We start from the raw sequence: 24,251 nt of genomic DNA, 5'->3' as shown, positions 1-24,251 counted from the left end.
TATAAAGCTCTCAGCACAAAGAAATGCCTGACTTGTTTTTTTTCTTTTTTTCAAACAAAGGAATTTCTCAGGTCGCATCCCATTAAACACCATCTAGCTTTGTCAAAATACAGGTTCTTCAAGAGTAGCTTAAAATATTAAAAAGATGTACTCTCAGCTGGGTGTGGTGGCTCATGTGTGTAATCCTAGCACTTTGGGAGGCCGAGGGGGGTGGATCATGAGGTTAGGAGTTCGAGAGCAGCCTGGCCAATATGGTGAAACCCCGTTTCTACTAAAAATACAAAAATTAGCCAGGTGTGGTGGCACACACCTGTAGTCCCAGTTACTCGGGAGGCTGAGTTAGAAGAATCGCTTGAACCCAGGAGGTGGAGGTTGCAATAAGTCAAAATCACACCACTGCACTCCAACCTGGGCAACAGAGTGAGACTCCATCTCAAAAAAAAAAAAAAAGTACTCTCATTACAAGTTGCCTAATAAACACACAGAATATGGTTTCTCTTCAGATTTGTACCAAAGAAAGAAAATTCTTTATATGTGTGACAAAGAAATCCAAAGTGAGCAAGTTTTCTCTGTAAAATTTTCTTGGCAATCCCGACGGATCTAGAGGAAACAGGCAAAAGCACAAACAAAAATACATGTCAGTAAATTTTCTTCTCAGGTTTTGTTTTGTTTTAAGAGACGGAATCTTCTTCATGGATTATTTTCCCCCAAGTAGAAGACATTCTTTAAATAAACTTAAACAAAATGCATGGCCAATAAATGAAGAGTTCAAAGATTTTTATGAAGTGGGCTGAAAATAAATGATCCTTGGCATATATTTGAAGACATCAGACAACTCTGACCATATAAAAAAGTAAAACAACAAATCTACAATAGGTACAAATTATATACATTTATTTTTAATAATTTTAAATAACACTCTTGTATAAATTCTTTCATATATTCAAATCATACACAAATTTAGAAATGCATGATGAAGCCTAGTACAGCATATGTATGAGACACGTTTTTAAAATTTGTGTTAGAATTTTAGTGACATAAATACAAGTTTAATGTTTCAGAAACATTCCCTAATTGCTCAGGCTCTAATTTAATGTATTATAGAGTGCTTGTGCCTAGAATTAAAACTTGACTTTAAATCATTTAGCTTTTGGACTAACTTAGATCTGAAGCCCTGGGCTCAGTTTCTAGGGCTGCTGCTGCAGTTATTGCATATGCATAAGTAATAAGAAAGATTCCCAAATTGCCTTTGAACAAACATCATTCAACCACTGACATTTTAATGATCCATAACCTTTAGTCCGTTTGATGTTATTTGACTTCTTCAGATGCATCAGTTTATTCTTCCTGCCTTTCCCCTTGGCAAAGACACTCGCTCAGGGTTAAACAGAAAAATGCACTAACCTTCCCTTACTCCCCCGCACACACCAAATTCATTTTAGCTCCCAAACTCCTTCCTATCAAGAAGACTATAACAGACCAAAGGTTCTTTGTGGATGAAGCCAGAAATGCTTTTCTTGCTATAATAGGTTACACTGGGTTACTTTTTACTTCTCTGAACTTTCTGTTAGAGAGCTTGCCTTGAGATGTGGAAATTCAACTCCTATCCACATAGCCCAAAATATAGGAACCAGGATGTTCATTATAAGTGGTGTAATATTCATCAAGTGCCCTAAAAAGTATAGGACCAAGGTGAATGATCTAATAACCCCATTCCAATCAAAGCTGTCAAGGGGAAGTATTGTTGCTTTAGTTCTCTGCTTCCAAAACAGCACTTAAAGGGCTAAATATCCTGATGGCACTCAGCTGACCAAAATAAACTAGTAGGTCAGTGAGTATTGCTTTAATGGTCAATTTACCTGGGAATATTGGGGCTAGAGAATAGCAATATAATTTGAGGCATCTACAAATCTTGTCTAAAAAAACTCTCTCCTCTCATCCCATGTTTCCTCTGTTCTCTTAAAATCTAGGTATCACTGGGAAGTGTAATGCACTAGGCCCACAGGACCTTAGTATTAGTATAAATGAGCTTTAGTTTTCAAATGTCATTTTTTCTCTATAACTGGAGAAATTCTGTTAATAAAAGAACCCTGGGGGGATAGAGTGTACAGGGAGTGAAAGAGGAGTAAGGGAGGACAAGGACATCCTTAACACTACACCTGGGGCGCCTAACCATCAGAAATGCATAAGCGCTTACTAAAATAAATTAAAGACAATAAAAGTATCACTTAAAAGCAGTATCTGTCATTTCCGAATAAGATTCACATCAGTGCTATCTTATTTAAAAATAAACACATTTTCAATCCTTACACAAACATTCTCCCAATGTTAGGCCTTCTAAAGGACTGATGGCATCCTGCTGCTGGATGCCACAATCTAAGGGGCTCATGCCTTTAGCAGAAAGAACACTGTGCAGAGCGTTCCACACTAGTTTCCCAGACTGATTTCAGTGGTAGATCACTTTGCGATTGATTTACCTTTTAAAGCAAATTATTTCCAGAAGCAAAAAGCTGGAGACATTAGAGGATATTATTTAAAACAAATTTTAAGACTTTTGTTTTCCATTGGGAAAAATTACAACCATGACCTAGGAGCCATTAACAAGTATAAGGTAAACTTCCTTTGTGATTCAATTTTTCAATACCTTTTAAGGTCTGTTTCAAGGAATTTCTACATGGTCAAAATCCTCTTAGACTCCAATAAACCCCCTTTCTCTATTGGTTTAACTTCTGTTTAATAAATGTTCTCTTCTCGCTACCTTTAATCCTGACCTTTTTTTTTTGCGGGGGGTGGGGGTGGTGTATCTGGGAGAAAGTCGGGTATGCCATTTTGCACAATTTCTTAGAATTGTGCAGTGCAGAGTCTGTACTCACATATGCAGCAACCGCTGGGGAAAGCAAGTTTTCCCTCCCTGCTTGGAGAAATGAGTTCACTTTAATGAAGCACAGACTGTCAGTTTTGTTTTCTAATCACTAATACTAGCTTCAGATAGTAATCTTCCTGTGTTCTTTTCACTAAGTGCTTCATAGCTGTATGGCCCTGGATTGCTCCTTACATTTACAAAAAATTAAAAACATCCACAAGTAGAACTCTTCCTCCCAGCTTTCTTGTGTCCATGGCTAGGCAATTTCTGCATATAGTTGCAAAAACATGTGCTTTAGTGTTAGGAGTCCTGATTCCAAGCCTAATCATGACACACATTGTATAGCCTTGAACAAGACATTTAGCTCCTTTGTGCCTCAGTCTTTTTGACTATAAAATGGAGACTGCAATTACTTCCTCAAGGGGCTATGGTGAGGAAGAGAGAACACACATATGGAAAAGTGCTTTGCAAACTACAAAGGGCTATAGAAATACTAAATAATTTTTGTATAATGTAACCTCTACTCTTGTGAGCAATGGCCAAATACGCAAAGCACCCTCGGGTTACCAGAAGTAGATTATTTCTTGTCTCTCCTCCAGAACATCATCTCCAAACCCTGAGAACAACTTAGGGGTTTCCTATAAAGCGATGACCAAGTTCTAGGTTTTTCTCTAGGGAAGTGAGGCAAAGGGGTCAGCTTGGATTTCCTAGACCTAATCTAATAAGAAGTCTTCATTTTTTTTCTAACCACTTCACAGTTCACTGTTCCTCCTAATATGTTATATTTGACTTCTGACCACCTTTCTCACCCAGCTTGCTTAACCCAAAATGTCAATATCATGAACGAGAGCAACAATAGTTGGCCTCTAGGAAAAAAACTGCGTCAAAAAACAGGAACTAACTATACACACCCATCTACAGAGCTACCCTCTAACCAGACAGGAAGACGATGGGAAAACTATAGCACTGCAGGGAGACGGCACATACCTCATGGCAAATGGGGGACAGGCTGTGTTCACATGTAGGAGACTTTTTATTTGGAGTGAGGGTGGGATTATAAATATTTCACAGGCATGAAAAACTACAGATCCCAAGTAATATGATGGCTTTTCTCTTGGAACTAAAATATTTCTACCCTTTGGAAGACTATCTTGTACATTCAGGAAAAACATGTTTTAATGAGGATATGTTTTATATTAATCTATGTAAAATATATAGGGTGGCTAGTATCTAATTAGATGAGTGTTTTTGGAGAATGCATCCTATATCCCAGCTTAATGACTATTGACTTTAAAATCTATTGCTTGAATCATAGTAAGTCAAAGAGCATATAACTCTACTTTTAGACTGAGAAAAGAAAGAAGGAAACATTTGACCTCTTATAAATTTCAGCAATGTCCTCAAGAGGGACTAAAAATGACTGATGCTCACCAGAGTCCCAGCTCTAGCAATATTGCCATCTATTTTACAGTATTTTAAGCAATCCCCATATTTTCTTTTTACAACACCATTAACTGCTGTACAAATAAATTCCAGATGATAAAATATGACATGATTTTTTTTTACAAATAGATACAAATACAACGTTGACCAGATATGCTACATTAACTATGTACAACTTATTTCTCTAGAGGCAGGAATATTCCTTATTTTTAGACAATTTATCATTTACACTGAGACCCTGAGGAGGACCATCAGCCTCCTGCTCCCCAGTGCTGCCTTCCTCCATTAGAAACTCATCCTGTGCTTTTATCTCACCACTGAGCAAGAATCCTGGGAGGAAAAAACCAAGCCATTCAGAAGATCTTGAGACTTTTCTACCCCTATTCTAGAAACAATCAAGATTATTGTGATACAGCCTAGAAATCAGCTTTTCTCTTAGTGAGGATATTCTAGAAACAATCAAGATTATTGTGATACAGCCTAGAAATCAGCTTTTCCTCAATTATGTCCTTTTGTATAGCAAAATGAGTATCATCCCTGTTTTTAAAAAAAAAAAATGTTTCAGGAATAGAGATGAAGTCTTCCAGCAGTCTTTTCCCCCTCCATCTTGTTACCACTGGCTTGGTGAACACTTCCCCAGGAGTCTATCTGGAGGTCAAAGTGGATTTGGGCTGCACTGTGGCGTTCAGCCTTTCCATACTCCCATGTGGTTTCATACAAAAATATACTTTACTTCAAGTCCTAATGACAGTCAACGTTTCAGATCTTCATGGAAAAACTAAGAGCAATAGATAGGCTAAGCACATTACAAATTTGTACCTGAAAATTTCAGATGCACTATTTGCCTTTGCTTTCTCAGCAAACTCTAGCCAGGCTTTGTCTGGCCCAGGGGCTGATGCTGTCTTAGTAAGCACTGTGGTTTAACAATTCAGGAGAACAGTTCTAGCTCCTTAGGCTTTATAGTTATGCATGGGAGTCGTCAGGGTCAGTTGCCCATTGGGAGCCACTTCATTGACATCATCTTCCAACAATCCCGACACATCTGCATTGGGAATGCTGTCATGGTAGCTGCTGAAACTGATATTGTCTTCTTTCAGCTCGATGGTCCAAAAGGGGGCATTGAGTTTCCGGTTCTGGTACTCACGGTACATATATACAGCCCCCACAAATCCCATTAGCAGCACCACAACAATGATGATGACTGTTAAAATGATGATGTTAAATTGGGTCCATGATACATCAGCTAAAGCTGAAGTGCTGTTTTCAGAAGTGCTTACTGAAAAGATAGTCTGCAGGGTTGTAGGGGTAAAAGTACTATTTATGACAGGGGTGGGCACTGATGTGGTCAAAGAGGCATTGGAAACCAAAATGGTAGAACCTTCAGGTGTTGGAACAATAACTTCTGAAAATAAAAACAGAGAATGAAATGTAAAAGACAAAATTATCTAGTTTTGAGAAACAGTAAAAGAAATACACATGGGAGTGAATGTTGATGTAGGATGTTGACATGATATTTTCTTTAAGGTAATGCAAGTTAAAAATAATTTTTAAAGAAATATAGTGATAAGGGTAAGAATCAGGGTCCAGAAGGCTAGATTATTACATCTATGGCTCTTTTCCAATATGTATGATATCTACATTAAAATCTTTGGGCCGGGCACGGTGGCTCATGCCTACAATCCCAGTACTTTGGAAGGCTGAGGCAGGTGGATCATGAGGTCAGGAATTCAAGACCAGCCTGGCCAAGATGGTGAAACCCCATCTCTACTAAAAATACAACAATTAGCCAGGTATGGTAGCAGGCACTTGTAATTCCAGCTACTTGGGAGGCTGAGGCAGAGAATTGCTTGAACCGGGGAGGTGGAGGTTGCAGTGAGCTGAGATTGTGCCACTGCACTCAAGCCTGGGTGATAGAGCAAGACTCCATCTCAAAAAAAAAAAAAAAAAAAAAAAATGAAATCTTTGGGAAAATACCAGTGTTGGAGTTTTTCATTCTTATTTACTCTTAGATAAAATGATAACAAATTCCTGCAAAGGCAGTAAATGTGTCACTACTGAGTTCTAAATCACATAGTTAAAAGTGACAGGGAGATATGGCAATCATTGGAACAAAAATAAGTCTAACAAGTCTGATGGCATATCATAAAGGTAAAATAATTATCTGCAAAGGAGGTGTAGGGAAAACTACCTCTAGTTATGTCTGAAAAACAAATTTTACATGTCCAAGGCTGATGTCAGCCAAGAGAGAAAACAGCTTTCCTTAATTCCATGTGTAGGAGCTCTTCCTTTGTGTAGATTACAGCTACTTTATAATTAAGGTACTACACTTTGTATTTCTAATGGCAGCATAGTTTGGTGGAAGAACTAAAGGCTTTGGAATCCAATAGAAGTGTGTAGCTATAGATAAGTCAATTTTTTTAAAGCTCAGTTTCCGTATCTGCAAAATGTGAATAATAACACCAAATTTGCAGAGTTCTTGGGAAGGATTAAATGAAATAATGTGCCATACAGCATTATCACATTTAATGCTTACAGTGCTTCGCATATAGTAGGTACTCAATAAAATTATTACTATTATTATTATAATTCTTCACCATGGAAAGCCATATCAATTTATTCTAAAAAGAGGCAAAGTTTATACATATTACCTAGTAACTAATAAGAAGAATCATCAGTCCTGTCAGCTAAGTATGGACAAAGTGTGCCTCCCAAATAGGTAAGAGAATTGAGTAGTGGGATCTCTAGCTAGTAATAGGGTTCAATCTGAATCTTTCTGCTTTGATCACAACAGTATAAAGATATCAAGAAAATGGCAGAAAGATGACACTTGCCACAGACCAACTGTTCATCAGCCTAGTGTTCAGCATGTTAGAATAGCAAAGAGTGGAAAGAGTGGTTTGTAGAACAGCATGGTCCAATCTCTCTGTGACTTGATAAACCCTCATTATCCCTAACTCATCCTGAATTTATAATCATTAATTTTTAAAATTAATCTTTACTGAGATTTCCTGTAAGAAAATATTTTTCCATGTGAATAACTTTTGCTTTTAAAAATCAAAAGGAATATTATTATTTCCTCCATTGTACATGGGGAAACTTAGGCCCAAAGTTAGGACAGATGCTAGAATGAACTCCAGTTTCTCAGCTGGAACTTCTTACCAGATTATATGTCCCTACTTCAAAAGACCTTTGGTGATCACTGGAAGTGAAGAGAATAAAGGAAGCAAAGAATAAAAGAAATGATAGGATTCTTAAATTATTAACATAAAAATAAAAATAGATGAAGAGAAAATGTGAGAACATTTTTCTCACTGTCGCAATGACTTTGTCTTGGTCCTCAAATTTCTGGAGTTGACTGTGGAGTGTCAGAAGAGCAGCAAGAATGGAAGGAAACCTCTTTAGGCAAATATCTATCAAAATCTATTTCCAGAAACTCCTCTGGTAGGGTTGGAAGGTTTTACAAAGCCTTCCATTTTTCACTGCTGAAATTTTCACTGCTAGGTTTAGATATTAAATTTACAACCACTTAGGTGAAGTTTTACCTTTCTTGATGCAATTTCCCTCGAGGTCTTGAACATAACCTTCTAGGCAGTTCTCACACCAAAACCCAGTGGTGTTATGGAGGCAGTTGATGCACTCACCACTCTCGGGCTTGCAAATCTTTGGAGTTTTAACTGGGTCCACGTGGCCATGACATTGGCACTTTCTACAGATGCTGTCAAAATTGTAATAGCCATTTTCACATGTATTGCAGTTCGGGCCTATGTAACCATCTTTACACTGGTCACATTCAGGTTCCGATTCATTCGATTCTAAAAGAGAGAATGCCAGAATAGTTTAGTATAGTCTGAAACTACAATTAAAAATGCAAAACGACTACTAGTCCTTAAAAAGATTTAAAATCCCAGCACTCTGGAGGCAAAGGTGGAAGGATTGCTGGAGCCTAGGAGTTTGAGACCAGACTGGGCAACATAGTGAAACCCTGTCTCTAATTTTTTTAAAAAAGTTTTATAAACCTTCCCTTCTGTCTCCTCTCTAGAGATATATGGAATCAAACTAATAATCTATACTCTATTTACTAATTTTCCAGCTTATTGTAGGAATGATGGGGCCGTCCAGAGAACCTATTTAGGTAGAGAGCAAAATAAATATGCTTACATAAGGAGTCTGAATGATTATGATGGGTTGGCACTCTCATAATTGTGTTATTCCCTCCTTTTTATAGATGACAGATTGGATAAAATATTGTTTTAACAAAAACTTCCTCTAACCCTCCCATACTAAAATGTTGGCACTCCACAGACTTCTATTCTTGGTTTCTTTCTCTTCTCTGCTCATTTTCCATGGGTGGCTTCACCCACTGACATCATCAACAATTCCAACATGTGTATCTAGTCTACATCTCTGTCCTAATTTCCAAACTATATATTAACTTCCTGTACACCTGGATCCACAAACATGTCAAACTTAACATGCACAACACTGTCCTCAGTATCTTCCCTTCCTGAGTCCTGTCTTCCTCAAATGTTCCCTATATCTCAGTGAATGGTATCAACAACTACCCACTTGCCTAAGCCAAAACACTGAGAATCATCTCTCAATCCTCCTCATCCCTGTGTCCCTTCTAAGCAGTTATCAATTCATATCAATTGCACCTGATTAAAGTCTTGCCAATCCATGGATGTCTCTTTCCATTCTCACTGGAATGATCTTAGATTAAGTGATCATCATTTCTCACCTAGATTATTGTAGCTATTTCCTCATGATCTTTTTATCACAATGCACCCCTACATTCACTTTGAACTTTAAAGTAAATACGAATATGTTACTTCTCTAGAGAAATCTCTTCAGTGGTTTCCTAATTCCTTCAGGATTAAGTGAAAATACAATAGAATTTTTAGTACCTTTCATAATCTGACCTCTGCCTACTTCTCTCAACTTTTCTCTCTTCACTTCACATTTCACCACCCCCAAGGTTCAGGCACATTAATGGCTTAAGAGTACTCCCAAATACTGCCTGCTTTCTTCTCTCTGAGATTTGGTACATACTACTTTCTCTGCATGGGACATCCTCTTGTCTCTCTATTCCTGGTTCACTTAGCAAATCCAATCTGTAAGAATTAACTCACATGTCACTTCTTCTCAAAGAAGTACATAAGTTTTCTTTGATTCCCTCATTTTGGGATAGGGTTAGTCTATGCTTACCTGTAACACATGCCATTTGAAATTGTAATTACCTAATTATTTGTGTGTTTCTCCCATTAAACTATGAGCTACTTGACATTTTTCTGTCCTTATCGCCAGTGTTTAGCACAGTGCCTAAAACACAGCATGTGTTCAATATATATCTACTAACTGAATAATTTCACCTTAAGCAGTGGGAACATAACAACTCATACCTATCTGCTGCTTTTTTTTATTCTTCATAGGATTTCAATTCTAGATTCTTAATTATATTTAATAATTTTTAATAATCAAGTCATATTTTTAATCTGCTAGAGAGATTAGTTCTTTTCTTAGTATTTACTATTATAATTACACTAACAGGATCACTCCGTTATCTAAACACATACTAATGTTTTTATAGCAGGAATACTTTACAGTGGTCATGGAACTTGTGGCAATGAATCATATTTCTGATATTCTTTATGAAAAATGAATTCCTTTCATCTTTCACTTTTACTTTTTTAAATGGCTTTGAGATATAATTTACATACCATAACATTCAACCATTAAAAGTATACAATTCAATGGTTTTAGTATATTCCCAGAGTGTGCAATTGATAAATAATTCTAACTTACCACTTACAATCCTAGTCGGTAGTGTGATCTCAAGTAAGTTACTAAACTCTGGGCCCCAGCTTTCCATATTTCAAATAAGGGAATTAAACCAGAAATACTTAGGTTACTTTTAGCAATGAAAGGTGGCAGCTGAATGATTCATAACCCATGCAAACAATAATATGCTGGAAAAAATATTTAGCAAAAAGGCATATATTCCTTGTTCTCAATGAAGTTATAGCTTACAATAGTACCATATTTTACAATATTTTTGTACTTCAACAACTATAGCAACAATAACTAATCTAAAAAATTCCTGATGAAATAGATTGAAGGACTGAAATTAAGGTTTCAGCCTTTAAGGTCAGACCACCTGGACCTCAAACACGACATTCTATGTTCCTGCCTCATGTTTCACTCCTTCTGCCTTATACTTTGTTTCTGCCATTCCTAAGTAGTTTCTTGATTAAATCAGCTGCTTTAAGATTTCTGTACAGTTGTTCATATTGATCTTTTTACCTGAAATGTCCTTCCTTCTCTTGTCTACCTGCTAAATGCAGACTCCCATCGCAAAACTCAGCTTTTACATCACATCCTCTCTGACACCATTGCTGATATTCCCCTATTCCAGGTAAGTAACTATTCCCTCTTGGTGGATCCACTATATATAAATACATAATATTGCACTGCAGTATGAGAGCTTGAGGGAGAGGATAATTTCCTACTGGGAGGTATAGAAAAGTCTTTATGAAGCAGGTAATATTTGAACTGGGCCTTGCTGAAAAGGTAACCATCAAGAAAGCAAAAAATTAAATCACAGAATATAAAAAATATTTATAAATCATGTATCTATTAAGGGACTTGTATTAGAATATATAAAGAATTATTGCAACTCAATGATAACAAGATAAATAATCCAATTTTTAAATGGTCAAAGGATCTGAACAGACATTTCTCTAAATATACAAATGACCAGTAAGCACAAAACCAGCCACTAGGAACATGCAACTTAAAACCACAGTGGAATACCACTTCATATCTACTAGGATGGCTATAATTATAAAAAGGCAGATAGTGAGTATTGGTGAAGTTGTGGCAAGTTTGAAACCTACATACAGGGTTGGTGAGAATGAGAATGTAAAATGGTACATTCATTTTAGAAAACAGTCTGACAGTTCATCCAAAGGATAAACATAGTTACTACATGACCCAGGAATTCCACTACTAGGTATGTACTGAAAATAAATGAATATATATGTACACACAAACACACATATACAAATGTTCACAGCAAAATTATTTGTAATAGCTAAAAAGTAGAAACAACACAAATGTCTATCAATTGATAAACAGATAAATGAAACATGGCATAATACAATATTATTTAGTAATAAAAAGGAATGAAGTATTGAGACATGTTGTAACATAAATGAACTGAAAATACTATGCTAAGTCAAAAAAGCTAGACACACAAGTCCATATATTGTATGACTTCATTTATATGAAATGTTCAGAATAGGTAAATCCATAGAGCAGAAAAAGTAGGTTAATGGTTGCCTAAGGCCAGAGGAAAAGGGAGTGATTGCTAACAGTTATAGGATTGTTTTTTAGGTTCTTTTTGTTGAAGAAGGTGATGAAAGTTTCTAAAATTGATTGTGATCATCGTTGCATAACTTTGAGACTACGTACTAGAAAACACTGAATTTCACATCTTAAATTGTATGAAATGTGAATTATAGCTCTGTTGTTGTTGTTGCTGTTTTGAGAAGGAGTCTCGCTCTGTCACCCAGGCTGGATTGCAGTGGTGCGATCTCGGCTCACTGCAACCTCCACCTCCTGGGTTCAAGCGATTCTACTACCTCAGCTTCCTGAGTAGCTGGAATTACAGGCACATGCTACCACACCTGACTAATTTTTATAATTTTAGTAGAGACAGGGTTTCACCATGTTGGTCAGGTTGGTCTCAAACTCCTGACCTCATGATCCACTTGCCTTGGCCTCCTGAAGTACTGGGATTACAGGCATGAGCCACTGCACCTGGCCAAAGCTGTTATTTAAACAGGAAAGGAGAAAGGAAGGAAGGGAGGAAAGAATTCAAACCTGCAGCACCCAGCTAAGCTGCTTCCAAAATCCTAGTAGAAAATATGTGACATAATGAATGCTTATGTTTTAAGTGGCTTATTGTTTTAAGCCACTAAATTTTAGGGTAATAGGTTATGTAGCAATAGATAACTAATAAATACATCAGGATTAAAAGAGTCAACTATATTTGTAAGACTGCCATATATATACAATTAGTCAACATTATTTGGTATTGGTGTCTAGGAAGAACTAATTAGTGAATGTTACCTTGAAATAGGTGAGCAAAAGTTGCTCAGTGTTGAAGTTCCTGTATTAACTCATTATGCTGCTTTTTAGACACTGTCTCATTCATATATATATGTGTGTGTATATACATATATACATATATATACATACACACACATACATACATATATATATTAGATTATAAATTCCTGGAAAGGAAAACTTTTGCTGTTTCTATAATTCCCTTTCACCTATAGCATCCAGAACTTTATTCATCAATGCCATTTATACCTGTTGATAACTGATTCACTGATTTTTTTCCCTCTAAAATGAAGAGTTAGAGAAAAGCCTTACTTATTGAGCAACTGCCTGTAGATGTCACTGCTGAACAAGGGCAGCGAAGACATTCTTTAGTGGCATCAGGACTCTGATAAAATCCTTCTTTACATTCTTCACAGTGATTTCCTTTGCTATTTTCCTGGCAGTTTAAACAAGCACCTAAAAGAAGCAAATTATTTTTAAAAGTTAAAGATTTACCTTGAAAGCCCAGTAACTTTCAAAAATCATGCCTGCAACAAAAAGATCATAAGAAAAAGAAAAATTGGGATTGGATAGAGTTGATTTCTACCCCACCTGATTTCTATACTAGCCATGTCTATGAACTGTGTCCTCTACTAGATTGTAAACTCCTTAGGGAAAGGTGGGATACAGGATTAGTGGCTCAATAAACTCTTGTTGGTTGATCTGACTACATACCAAAAGTAGGCCAACTATGTGCCAAGAAAAAAATTAAAACAATCCAAATGCATATTAATAGAAGAATAAATTGTGGTATTTTCATAAGTAAACTAATCATATATGCATGAACATGCATAAATCTTTTTTTTGTTTAGAGATGGGGCCTCCCAAGTAGCTGGGACTATAAGAGCATGCCATTACACCCAGCTAATTTTAAAATTCTTTCTAGAGACAGGATTTCACTATGTTGCCCAGGCTGATCTTGAACTCCTAGCCTTGAGTGATTCTCCTGTGTCGCCTCCCAAAGTTTTGGTGTAAGCCATTAGATTAGCCACCCAGCCTAAATCTTAAAAAGAACTTTGGTTGATGGCCAGGCAAGGTGACTCATGCCTATAATTCCAACACTTTGGGAGGCCGAGGCAGGCAGATCACGAGGTCAGGAGTTCAAGACTAGCCTGACCAAAATGGTGAAAGCCCGTCTCTACTAAAAATACAAAAATTAGCCAGGCGAGGTGGTGCACACCTATAATTCCAGCTACACAGGAGGCTGAAGAAGGAGAATTGCTTGAACCTGGGAGGCAGAGGTTGCAGTGAGCCAAGATTGCGCCACCATACTCCAGCCTCGATGACACAGTGAGACTTTGTCTCAAAAAAAAAAAAGTTGGCTTAAAAGCAAATTGGAGAATAACACATACAGAAAGAGAATGCTTATTAAATTTTAAAAACCACACTAAGCACACTAACTAAATGGTTACAGAATACACTAACCAGATGGATATAAACATGAGGTTAAAAAAAGTGATTCTCCTGCCTCAGCCTCCCGAGTAGCTGGGATTACAGGTATGTGTCACCACGCCCAGCTAATTTTTGTATTTTAGTAGAGACAGAGTTTCACTATGTTGGCCAGGCTGGTCTTGAATTCCTGACCTCAAGTGATCCGCTCAACTAGGCCTCCCAAAGTATAAATCTCAATTCTTAACTGACTACAGCAAAATTCCCCCATGAAAGATATCTTCAAAAGTTTATTATATTAATACTTAACATTAAATTAAATCAAACTTGTATATAAATATCATCACTTTAAATCATGTAATTTTTAAGGCCTGATAGTGTTAATGATATTTTTCACACATATAACGAAGTAGCATATATTCATGCTGTGGTAGGCATTTTAGGTACTGGCTTCTTTCTAGATCTTCTTATGTCGTGATCTCTCTTTAGCTACGTATCTTTGTGACAATAAAAACAGCTGAAAAATACATACTAGAAAACTGGAGTTTTGCTTCAAAAAATAAAAAAAATTTAATTTTCGCTTTTTTTCTTTTGATCTGTGTCTTCTTGTATAAAACAATTTTAAAAGTTAAATTGTTCCTCAGGTTGGACATGTCAAAACGTGCATAATGTGTGAAATATGTCTACTTGCTCCCCCCTATTAAAAATGTTCAATACAAAAAGTGCTAAGCTTTAATATAAAAATACTGGAAAAAAAAAAGCTAACAGTTCTGTAATAAAATTTGGATGTTTGGGGTAAGATGCAGTCCAATAATAAGTCCTTTGTGCATAACTGATGTAACAAGAAAAGGCCATGTTGCTACTCTTTAAAAAATATATATGTACGTATGTGTGTGTGTGCACATGTGTGTGTGTATACATATATATATACCTTACATGATAAACAATGCTGTCTCAAAAGTAAAAATGAAAGCAAGTATAAAATTTAGCCCAACACAGCGGCTCACACTTGTAATCCCAGCACTTTGGGTGGTCAAGGCAGGTGAATCACTTGAGCCCCAGAGTTTGAGACCAGCCTGGGCAACAGGGCAAAACCTTGTCTCTATGAAAAATACAAAAATTAGCTGGGTGTGTTGGTGCATGCCTATAGTCCCAGCTACTTGGGAGGCTGAGGTGGGAGGATCGCTTGAGTCTGGGAGGTTGAGGCTGTAGTGAGCTATGATTATGCTACTGCACTGCAGCCTGGAAGACAGAGCGAGACCCTGTCTCAGAAGAAAAAAATAATAAATTAAAAAGAATAAAATTCATCGGTTCTTAAATATTCATCACTGTTACATTGCTTTAAGGTGCATGCACCTGAAGTACAACTATAGAAAAAGAAAATAAATTAAAGATAGGCCAGACATAAATAACCAAAGTGCTAACAATAGTTGTGAGAGGCAATAGGCCTTCCAGTGTTTTCACCCATCTAGTCTTCAAATTGTTTCCAGTATACATGCATCATTTTTATTTTTATTATCTTGATTTTTCTTATTGTAAAATAGCATGCTGTAAAATATATACATTTTGTAAAATATTTTAAGAACACAAGCAATTTGAAACACTTCATATACATAGAATTATTAATTTTTACAATAAAAATAAAGATCATAATGTTTAAAAATCTATATGCAGTAGGAACTAATGATGTGAATTTGCTTTTTTAATAGCTTACAACTCTTCTGTGAGAGGCGACATAGCATTAAAAAAATGGTATGGGATTTAATGTCAAATGTGTATTCGATCCCCAGCTGAACTTCTCACGAACTGCGTTAACTTAAGCAAACAGCTTCTCTGATTTTCACTTTTCTAATCTGTAAAATGGGATAATAATTCTTTGGCTAATGATTTTAATAAAATGTAAGCATTTCAAAGGGTGAAAGACTATTCCACATCACATAATGTTTTCTCTTTATGTCTTAATTTCCTCATCTGTAAATTTTAAAAGCTGAACTAGATGAAATCTAAGGTATCCTTTACATCTAAAATCTAAGGATCTTTCTTATATGATAAACAATATATAAAAATAAGCTGAAGTTTAACATTGTTCATTATGCTCTGCCTGGAACCTTCAAAACATAACAATACTGGCCTAAAACTCTTATTCTCACATTATGATTGCTGAAAGATGCCCAAAGGGTAGATCAAAAGAAAAAGGAACAAGTGTTTCCTGAAGATGATTTTTTTCATGCTCGTTGACTAAGCATCTCAAAAATCTTTGTAGAGATAACCAAGAAAACAACTAGTCAGAGAAAGGAATGTAGGGCTCCTTTCCAGCCAAATTAAGGGACAAAACTTTGAAAACATACATTGTTACCTGCAAAAAGACCTTTCCTTATTCCTTTATTTTACCATTTCATCCTTTACATATAAACTTGTTTGAAATACAGTAATGCACTTTGTTGGAGGAAGAAATGCCTTATACTCTTCATAGAACAAAAGGCAAGCTTTAACCTGTCAAACTGAAAGAAGGCCAATATGGAGCCCAGGTTAACAAGGGAAAGTAACAGGGCATAAGGTCAGAGAGAAAGTGAGGGTCCAGAAAATGTAAAACTAGATAGACCACAGAGAGATGTCTGAATTTTATTTCAAAAGGATGAGAAGCCATTGGAGAGCTTAAGCATGAAAATGACATGACCTGGTTTTACATTTTAAAAGATTACTCTGGTTATTATATGGAGACTAACTGTGGTGGGGTGGGGATCAGAGAATAGGGAGAGAAGAGAGGAGTCTGAAAGATGAGATGAGACTGTACCAAAGTAGTTCAAAGAGATGACAGTGGTTTGGGCAAGGATGATGTGACAAAGTCATGAACAGTGGTCAGATTCAGGGTATGTTTTGAAGATAGGGCTAATGGAACATACTGATGGACTGGATATTTGCAGTAAGAAAAAGGAGAAAAACCAAATATGACTACTAGGTTTTGGGACTGAGCAACTGAGTAAACTGGATAGAGCAGGCTTAGCTTACAAAGTTGGAAAAAATGTTGTTTTGGATGTGTTAGGTTTATAGTGCCAATTAAAATATTCAACTGAAGACGTCAAATGGATATTTGACTGTTGGATATTTGAGTGTGGAATCAAGGGAGAAATGAAAATCTGATAATAAGCACATATATAGACAACATTTAAATTAAATTCAGGGTTAAGGGGGGAAATGAGCTAAAACAAACAAACAAATAAATACAAATTAAATCCAGGGGACTGAATGAGACCGCTTAGGGAGAAAGCATAAATGGAGAAGACAAACTTGACAAGCTCTGAGCCCAGAGGCACTCCAGTGTTTGTAGTTGAGCTGAGGAAGATGTAGTAGAACTGATAAAAAGGAAATGCTGGTTAAGTTGCACAAAAACCAGGAAAGCACGATACTCTGAAGTGAGTATCATTGGGGAGTAGAGGATTGGTCAACTCAGTCAAACTGCCCAGGTCGTTTCTCATCATGGGACACTATGAACATGTAAAGATACACTGAATTGTCAATGGAAGTATATTATATGAACATAAAGTTCTAGTTTAAAAATAATATCCCCACCTCCATTTTAAAAGAAAAGTGCTTAATAAAGAAAATCTAGAAAAATACAGGAGTAGAAAGGAGGGAAAAAAATCATCCTAGGAAATATTCAGACTTTTAGGCCAGGCTCAGTGGCTCAAGCCTGTAATCCCAGCACTTTGGGAGGCCAAGGCAAATCACCTAAGGTCAGGCGGATCACCTAAGGTCAGGAGTTCAAGACCAGCCTGGCCAACATGGTGAAACCCCATCTCTACAAAAAATACAAAAATTAGCCAGGCGTGTGATGGCGGGCACCTGTATTCCCAGCTACTCAGGAGGCTGAGGCAGGAGAATCACTTGAACCTGGGAGGCAGAGGTTACAGTGAGCCAAGATCACCAGCCTGGGTGACAGAGTAAGACTCGGTCTCAAAAAAAAAAGATTTTTAGTACTTTTCTTTTTTGTAATCTTTCTTCATTTATAGGGGTGTGGCTTTTGTTTTTTAACTAGTCTAATTATATGGCATGTGTCATTTTATACCTTGCTTCCTTCACTTTCTCATATTGCTATATATCATTCTTTAAAACATTTTATCGAGAATATAAGAATAATTACCATTTACTGATTACTTGTGATGGGCCAGGTACTATATGAAGGTTGTACAAATGTACTGCATTTAATCTTCACAACAATCCACTAGGCAGTTACTGCTATTATATCAAATTTATAGATGAAGAAACAGATTAAGTAACTTGCCCAAGGTAAGGTCAAGATTTGGTTTTCTGTGTTTTTAATAATACATTGCCTAGATAACAGTATTTACTTAATACTCTATTGTGAGAAACTGGTTGTCTAACTTTTTAAAATTGTAATTACACTTTGGTGAGCATCCTTGAACATAAGCTTCTTAAGAATTTAGAATTATTTCCTTAGAATAGATTTCTGGAAATATAATTACTGGATCAAAGAAGAATTTTTAAGATTTCTAGTACTGTCAAATTGATCTCCAAAATGTTTATCCAAATATATTTTACCACAAAAAAAAAGAGTACTTTGAAAATCTACTTTTAAAGACACACGGCATAGAAAAACAGTTGAGGGGGTGAAAATAGGACTGTAAAACCATAGTAAGTGGCCACCAGAGGGCAACCTTATCACAGCACTGTTGAAAATAGATTCACTTGAGATAAGAGTGGTTTTATATAAAGTTTGCAGTTTTAAATAAAGTGTTTGCACTCCTTCATGTTGGATTCCACTTTCATTATAATTCCAAACAAAGAAACCATTTGTTTCTTTCACTACTAGCTGCTTTTAGAAACCATAACCATGAAAGAGTTCTTTTGCCTTAAATTATCTCCAGAGCAAGGACAAGTCAGCACTTATATGACAGTAAAGAGAGTGGCCTCATTGCTGCAAGAAAAATTAAAACTGAGAAGCAGCAATGTAGACTGCTTTTTGGTACTGTAAAAGATCTAGGGAGTAATTTAAATCGACTGAGTATGATGAAGCATTCCTGTTGTTACCCAGTATTGAAAATCATCTTTCCTCTGTATGTCTTTCCATTCATTTGTTCATTTATTTGATAAAAATTTAGTTAGCAGTTATTATATGCTAAGCCCCAGGCTAGAGATTTTGTATACAATGGTGAAAAAAAACCTGATACTGTTCTTTTCCTCATGAGTGAGCCATATGTGACTCATAACCACAAATAAATATATAATTACAAACTGTGAAAGTGCTAGGAAAAAATACAAGTATATGTGAGAACATATAATAGAGAAATTGCCATTGAGCCTATAGCATCAGGAAATGCCTTCTAATGAAGTGGCCTTTAATTAAAGACCCGAGGGAAGAATATGATTTAATAAGGCAAAGGGATCAAGGATGGAAGTAGAGGTGGATTAGAAAAACCATTCTTGGCAGAAGAAAGATCATATATGAGAACCCTGGGACCAGGGAACATACCTCGTTTTAGAAATAAAAGCCAGTGTGACTGGATGATAGATGTAAAGAAAAAGAACGCCACTGAAAAAGATAAAACTGGCAAATAGGCAGGGACAAAATCACATAAAAGAAAAAAACCCACAATTTCTTCTAAATCAATTTGTTTCATAATAGAGTATTCGAATGAAGAATGCACTTTCAACAGATTTTTCCAGGGTACTTTCAGCTTCAAATATTTTGCCACCCTGTTCTCATAAAAACATTTGTACTTGTCAGACTAGTGTGTCCTCATTTTTTCTGCGGGGGATGGGGGGGGGATTTGGGGAAAAAAAAGTTTGCAAGGAAGGATACCTAATCCTTACATTTAGGAAAACTAAAGATCAGAAGTTAATTGGCTTTAGTTCTTAATGGTTTGACTAAATTTACCTAAATGTGGTTTTCTTTGTTTTTATATTTCTTAGGGTTTGCTGAGCTTTCTGAATCTGTGGGTTGATGCCTTTAATCAATTTGGAAAATTCCTGGTCATTTTCTCTTCAGATACTGCTGTGATCCAGTATCTCTTTCATCTCTTTCTGGATCTCCAATTACATTTATGTTAAACTTTTTGGCTGTGTCCCACATCTTCCCTGCTCTGTTCTTTCCATTATATTTTCTCAAAATGCTTCAGTTTGGATATTTTTAATTGTACTGTATTCACAGTGAACTTTGTCTTCACTGTGTACAATCTACTGTTAAATTCATGCAATGAGTTAATAATTCACATGTATTTTTCAGTTCTAGTTTTGCTCATTTGATTTTTTAAGAGATTCCAATTTCTATTGAAATTTCACCACTCTTCACCTATTTTTCCTGATTTTCCCTCTATTTTATTAAAATACTAATTTTAGTTAAGTCTTTATATGCTAACTCTAACATCCAGATCACTTAAGGGTCTTCTTCCATTGCTCATTTTTTTCTCTTTGGTATTGGTCACATTTTTCTGTCTTTGCATTGTCTAGTATTTTTATTGCATACTGGACATAGTATATAAAAGAACCAGAAAGGGCTCCCCTTTCATCTGCTGGGTAGATACAATGAGAGAATTACTTCAATCTAATCAGAAGTTGAGGCAGATTGAGGATGGACTGTAATTTTAGTATGAGTTAATCAACTTCTGGTTCATCATTATTTCTTGGTCATGGCCCTCTAAAGCTTTTGACTGACCCTAGCAAGCCTGTGTCTCCTTAGTCCTAAAAGACTATGAGAGATTCAGTATTGCCCTTTGGTAGTTTGAGCCTAGGTCCCACTGCATGCACCCTCAGAGTCTGAGAACATCTTGAGGGGGAGATAATTGAATGTCATAGCAGGCCCTCTCTCTCTAAAAGGATTTTGTCTCCTCCACACAAGACTGAAAGAGATTTTTTTCTACCTTTCTGGCCCAGCCTTCCATCTTCCGCATAGTCAGCTAATATCCTGTGGGAAAGCTGGCCTTGTGTTTAGGGATCCTCTTGTTTCCCACCATCATGCAAGCCTCAAATGACAGCCAAAAACTCTTCTTGTATCTCTTTCCTAAAGAAGAATTCCTTTGCTTGGGTCTAGCTCATTCTTAGCCTATGCTCAGAATCAGCAAATGTCCCCTGGAAAGACAATGGCTAGTGATCATCAGTTTACCTAGAAAGAGTTCCAACCTTTCTGGAAGTTTAGTTCCTACAGTTCTCCTTACCTCCATACCTTTCCAATCAATATGATTTTTGAAATTTATGTACTTTTCAAGTTTGTTATAGCCGGAGTTTGGCTTGCTGTGATCTATTCCATCCTATTTAGAAGATAAAGGCCCTTTCAAACTATTTCAGAAGAATCAATCTACAGCTGACAGATTTCCAAATGAAAAGACCAGTGGAATAATTACATGACAAAGCTAAGGAAAGTACGTACCTGTGAGGGCATCACAACTGGCAGACCGATTATTGCATTGGCAAGGCAAGCAGCCATTCTTACTAAAGCCATAATATCCATCTTGGCATCGGTCACATGTAGAGCCAATGACACCCACTTTGCACTGGCATTTCCCAGAACTGCAAATAAAAGCAAAGACAATGAATAAAAGTAAATCAGTTTAAAAGTTGTACTGCCTAACATCCCAGAAGGGAAAGAAGGCCCAGTTCATGTAAATCATACACACTTACCATATCTCAAAGCCTTGTGTCCAAAGAAAGCACCTATCAAACTCTGTATTGCTATTAAAAGCTGCCTAGTGTATTGCAGAGTGCGATTTCTTAGCTAACAAATAATTTTACAGAAAAGGTAAAATGGAGGCATTTGAAAACAGGAGTAATAATTATGATGATGATGATAAAAACAATGAGCTATCATTTATTGAGGGCTTATGTCAATAAATATATTTTTTCTCTAATCCTCAAGGTAGTTCTACCTGGTGAGGGTCATAATACTTATTTTACTACTGAGAGAATTCAGATAAAGTTATTGTCTTTAGCTAGTAAGTAAAGTCTAGTCATACAAAGCCAGACTTTGTCCCACCATACTGCCTACTCCTAAGATTAACTGTAAATTGGTACAAGAAATTTGTCTGCCAAATAATTTGATATCCACTTGGGTATCAACTTTCATTCTGTAGATCCAAAGCATTACAATTCACCATCGATATAGGTCCTGACTCCAGTGATGGTGTTTCCACCCTGTTCAGAATAAATCTTGGTCTCTTTTCTCACTGCAAGTAAATTTCAGGTCTTTTTTCTGTGCGTGTGTGAGATGGAGTCTTGCTCTGTCGCCCAGGCTGGAGTGCAGCCGCCTGATCTCGGCTTATCGCAACCTCTGCCTCCGGGGTTCAAGTGATTCTCCTGCCTCAGCCTCCCGAGTAGCTGGGTCTACAGGTATGTGTCACCATGCCTGGCTAATTTTTTTTGTATTTTTAGTAGAGATGGAGTTTCACCTTGTTAGCCAGGATGGTCTCAATCTCCTGACCTCGTAATCCACCTGCCTCAGCAAAGTGCTGGGATTACAGGTGTGAGCCACTGTGCCTGGCCAAATTTCACGTTTTTAACAAAGGCTGAGAAATCTTATTGCTTGAAGAGAAGCTGCAGCCTAACAAAGTCCAAGGTTCTCAGAGACACAAGCCCAAATATTTTGATGTTTAACACTTAATTAAAATTTGTACTGATCATAGTATAGAATATGAGCACTGTTTAAAAATGCAACAAAAATGTACATTATCTAATTTATGCTATCAAGCATGAATCTATGAATCATAAGTAATTAAGCAAAGAAGGAAAGAAAAGAAGCCACATACATATACGTAGTCTTACACAAGAGTATCCCAAGGTATGTAAAGATCTATCACAGAAAACCTGTATTCATAAAAAATAAAATTCAGCAATATTTTATGATTCGATAAGAAGGAACTAGTCAATTGAAGCCCCTCTATACTATCAGAAAATTATAAAGAACATGATGTACCTTTCAAAGAACGGTTAACAACATTTCATTAGCTTATTTCCAAGGCTTTTAAAATGTTAATCAAAATATGCTTACTCCTCATTCCTCTAAATACATTATTCAGTATACAAAAGGATAAACAGTTACTTTCAATGATGATGTTTGCCCAACCCACAACCTACAAGAAAGAGGTATTACTTTCAAACACAAAATCACTTAATAATGTTGTATAACCATAATATACCCAATGTTCCCGAAGTAGTTGTTATTCCTAAAGTGGGTGTTCCCATCATAATTCTGCTTGGGGCACTAAAAGACTTTCTCCATGGAGGATCTGCTCCTTAATTGCTGATTTAAAAAAAAATCATGAGTGACTTCATGAATTCTGATAAAGTAGTTGTCTGAGTGCACATACCATGCTTTACTTTTTCCTGGGTGATTTTGTTTTTTTTTTTTTTTTTTGAGACAGGGTCTCATTTAGTTCTCCAGAATGCAGTGGCATGATCTCGGCTCACTGCAGCCTTAATCTCTTGGGTTCAGGTGGTCCTTCTGACTCAGCCCCTCAAGTAGCTAGGACTATAGGTATACACCACCACACCTGGCTAATTATTGTATTTTTTGTGGAGACAGGGTTTTGCCATGTTGCCCAGGCTGTTCTCAAACTCCTGGGCTCAAGCAATCTGCCTGCCTCGACCTCCCAAAGTGCTAAGATTACAGGTATAAGACACCGTGCGTGACCAGATTTTAAAACAACAGGGAAAAAAAAGGTGCTTTTCCCTTTTAAAAGAAAATACAGGCTGGGCATGGTGGCTCACACCTTTATTCCAGCACTTTGGGAGGCTGAGGTGGGCAGATCACCTGAGGTCAGGAGTTCGAGACCAGCCTGGCCAACATAGCAAAAACCCGTCTCTACTAAAAATACAAAAAAATTAGTTGGGCGTGGTGGTGTGTGCCTGTAGTGCCAGCTACTTGGGAGGCTGAGTCAGGAGAATCACTTGAACCTGGGAGGAGGAGGTTGTGGTGAGCCAAGATTGCACCACTGCACTCCAGCCTGAGCGACAGAGCAAGACTCTGTCTCAAAAAAAAAAGAAAAGAAAAAAAAGAAATCACTCGGCAAATATAAAACTTTGCCTGTGTGACTTCTTTCAAAGAATAAAGACTTTACAAACTCTCTTTCATGGTCTTTCTCTGTTAAAGACTTGAATGCTTTCTGAAGCAAAGGTCAATGATATAAATGCAATGAAACCAAAAAAGAGAAAAAAAAACAGGATGTTAACAGACCACTTATGCTTATCCATAGATTTGAAATGAAAGAACAAAATCCCACGCTTCATAACTGGAGAATAAAGGTGTAGAATTGGATTTTAAATAGAAATCAGACATCTATATTGCTGAGATCAGCTAACAAAGAATTTAAGATAAAATTTGCTCATCTGTTTTTTGTTTTGTTTTGTTTTTAGATGGAGTTTCGCACTTCTCGCCCAG

General features: G+C 36.7%; 1 protein-coding gene across 2 annotated transcripts in view; it reads right to left on the bottom strand.

Moving 5' to 3' along the window:
• Positions 1 to 872: 872 nt before the first annotated feature.
• The window catches only part of MEGF9 (multiple EGF like domains 9), a 107,295-nt gene continuing 83,916 nt past the window's right edge, over positions 873 to 24,251 (bottom strand). Inside the window, exons 3-7 of one of the 2 annotated variants that reach the window (XR_010343410.1) lie at positions 21,249 to 21,388; positions 12,749 to 12,892; positions 7,849 to 8,118; positions 4,787 to 5,708; positions 873 to 4,722 (exon numbers count right to left, since the gene is read on the bottom strand). Coding sequence is in view for 1 of the 2 variants with exons in the window: in XM_012458247.2 (XP_012313670.2) it covers positions 5,257 to 5,708; positions 7,849 to 8,118; positions 12,749 to 12,892; positions 21,249 to 21,388 (1,006 nt within the window). In the remaining variant the exon portion in view is untranslated. Of the gene's footprint in view, positions 5,709 to 7,848; positions 8,119 to 12,748; positions 12,893 to 21,248; positions 21,389 to 24,251 lie in introns of both variants that reach the window. The other variant, XM_012458247.2, reaches the window with a different exon arrangement.

This window comes from Aotus nancymaae, unplaced genomic scaffold, assembly GCF_030222135.1.
Source record: "Aotus nancymaae isolate 86718 unplaced genomic scaffold, 86718_ANA_hifiasm-v0.15.2.pri h1tg000003l, whole genome shotgun sequence".
Taxonomy (NCBI): Eukaryota; Metazoa; Chordata; class Mammalia; order Primates; family Aotidae; genus Aotus; species Aotus nancymaae.
This window is presented reverse-complemented; position numbering and strand designations above follow the sequence as displayed.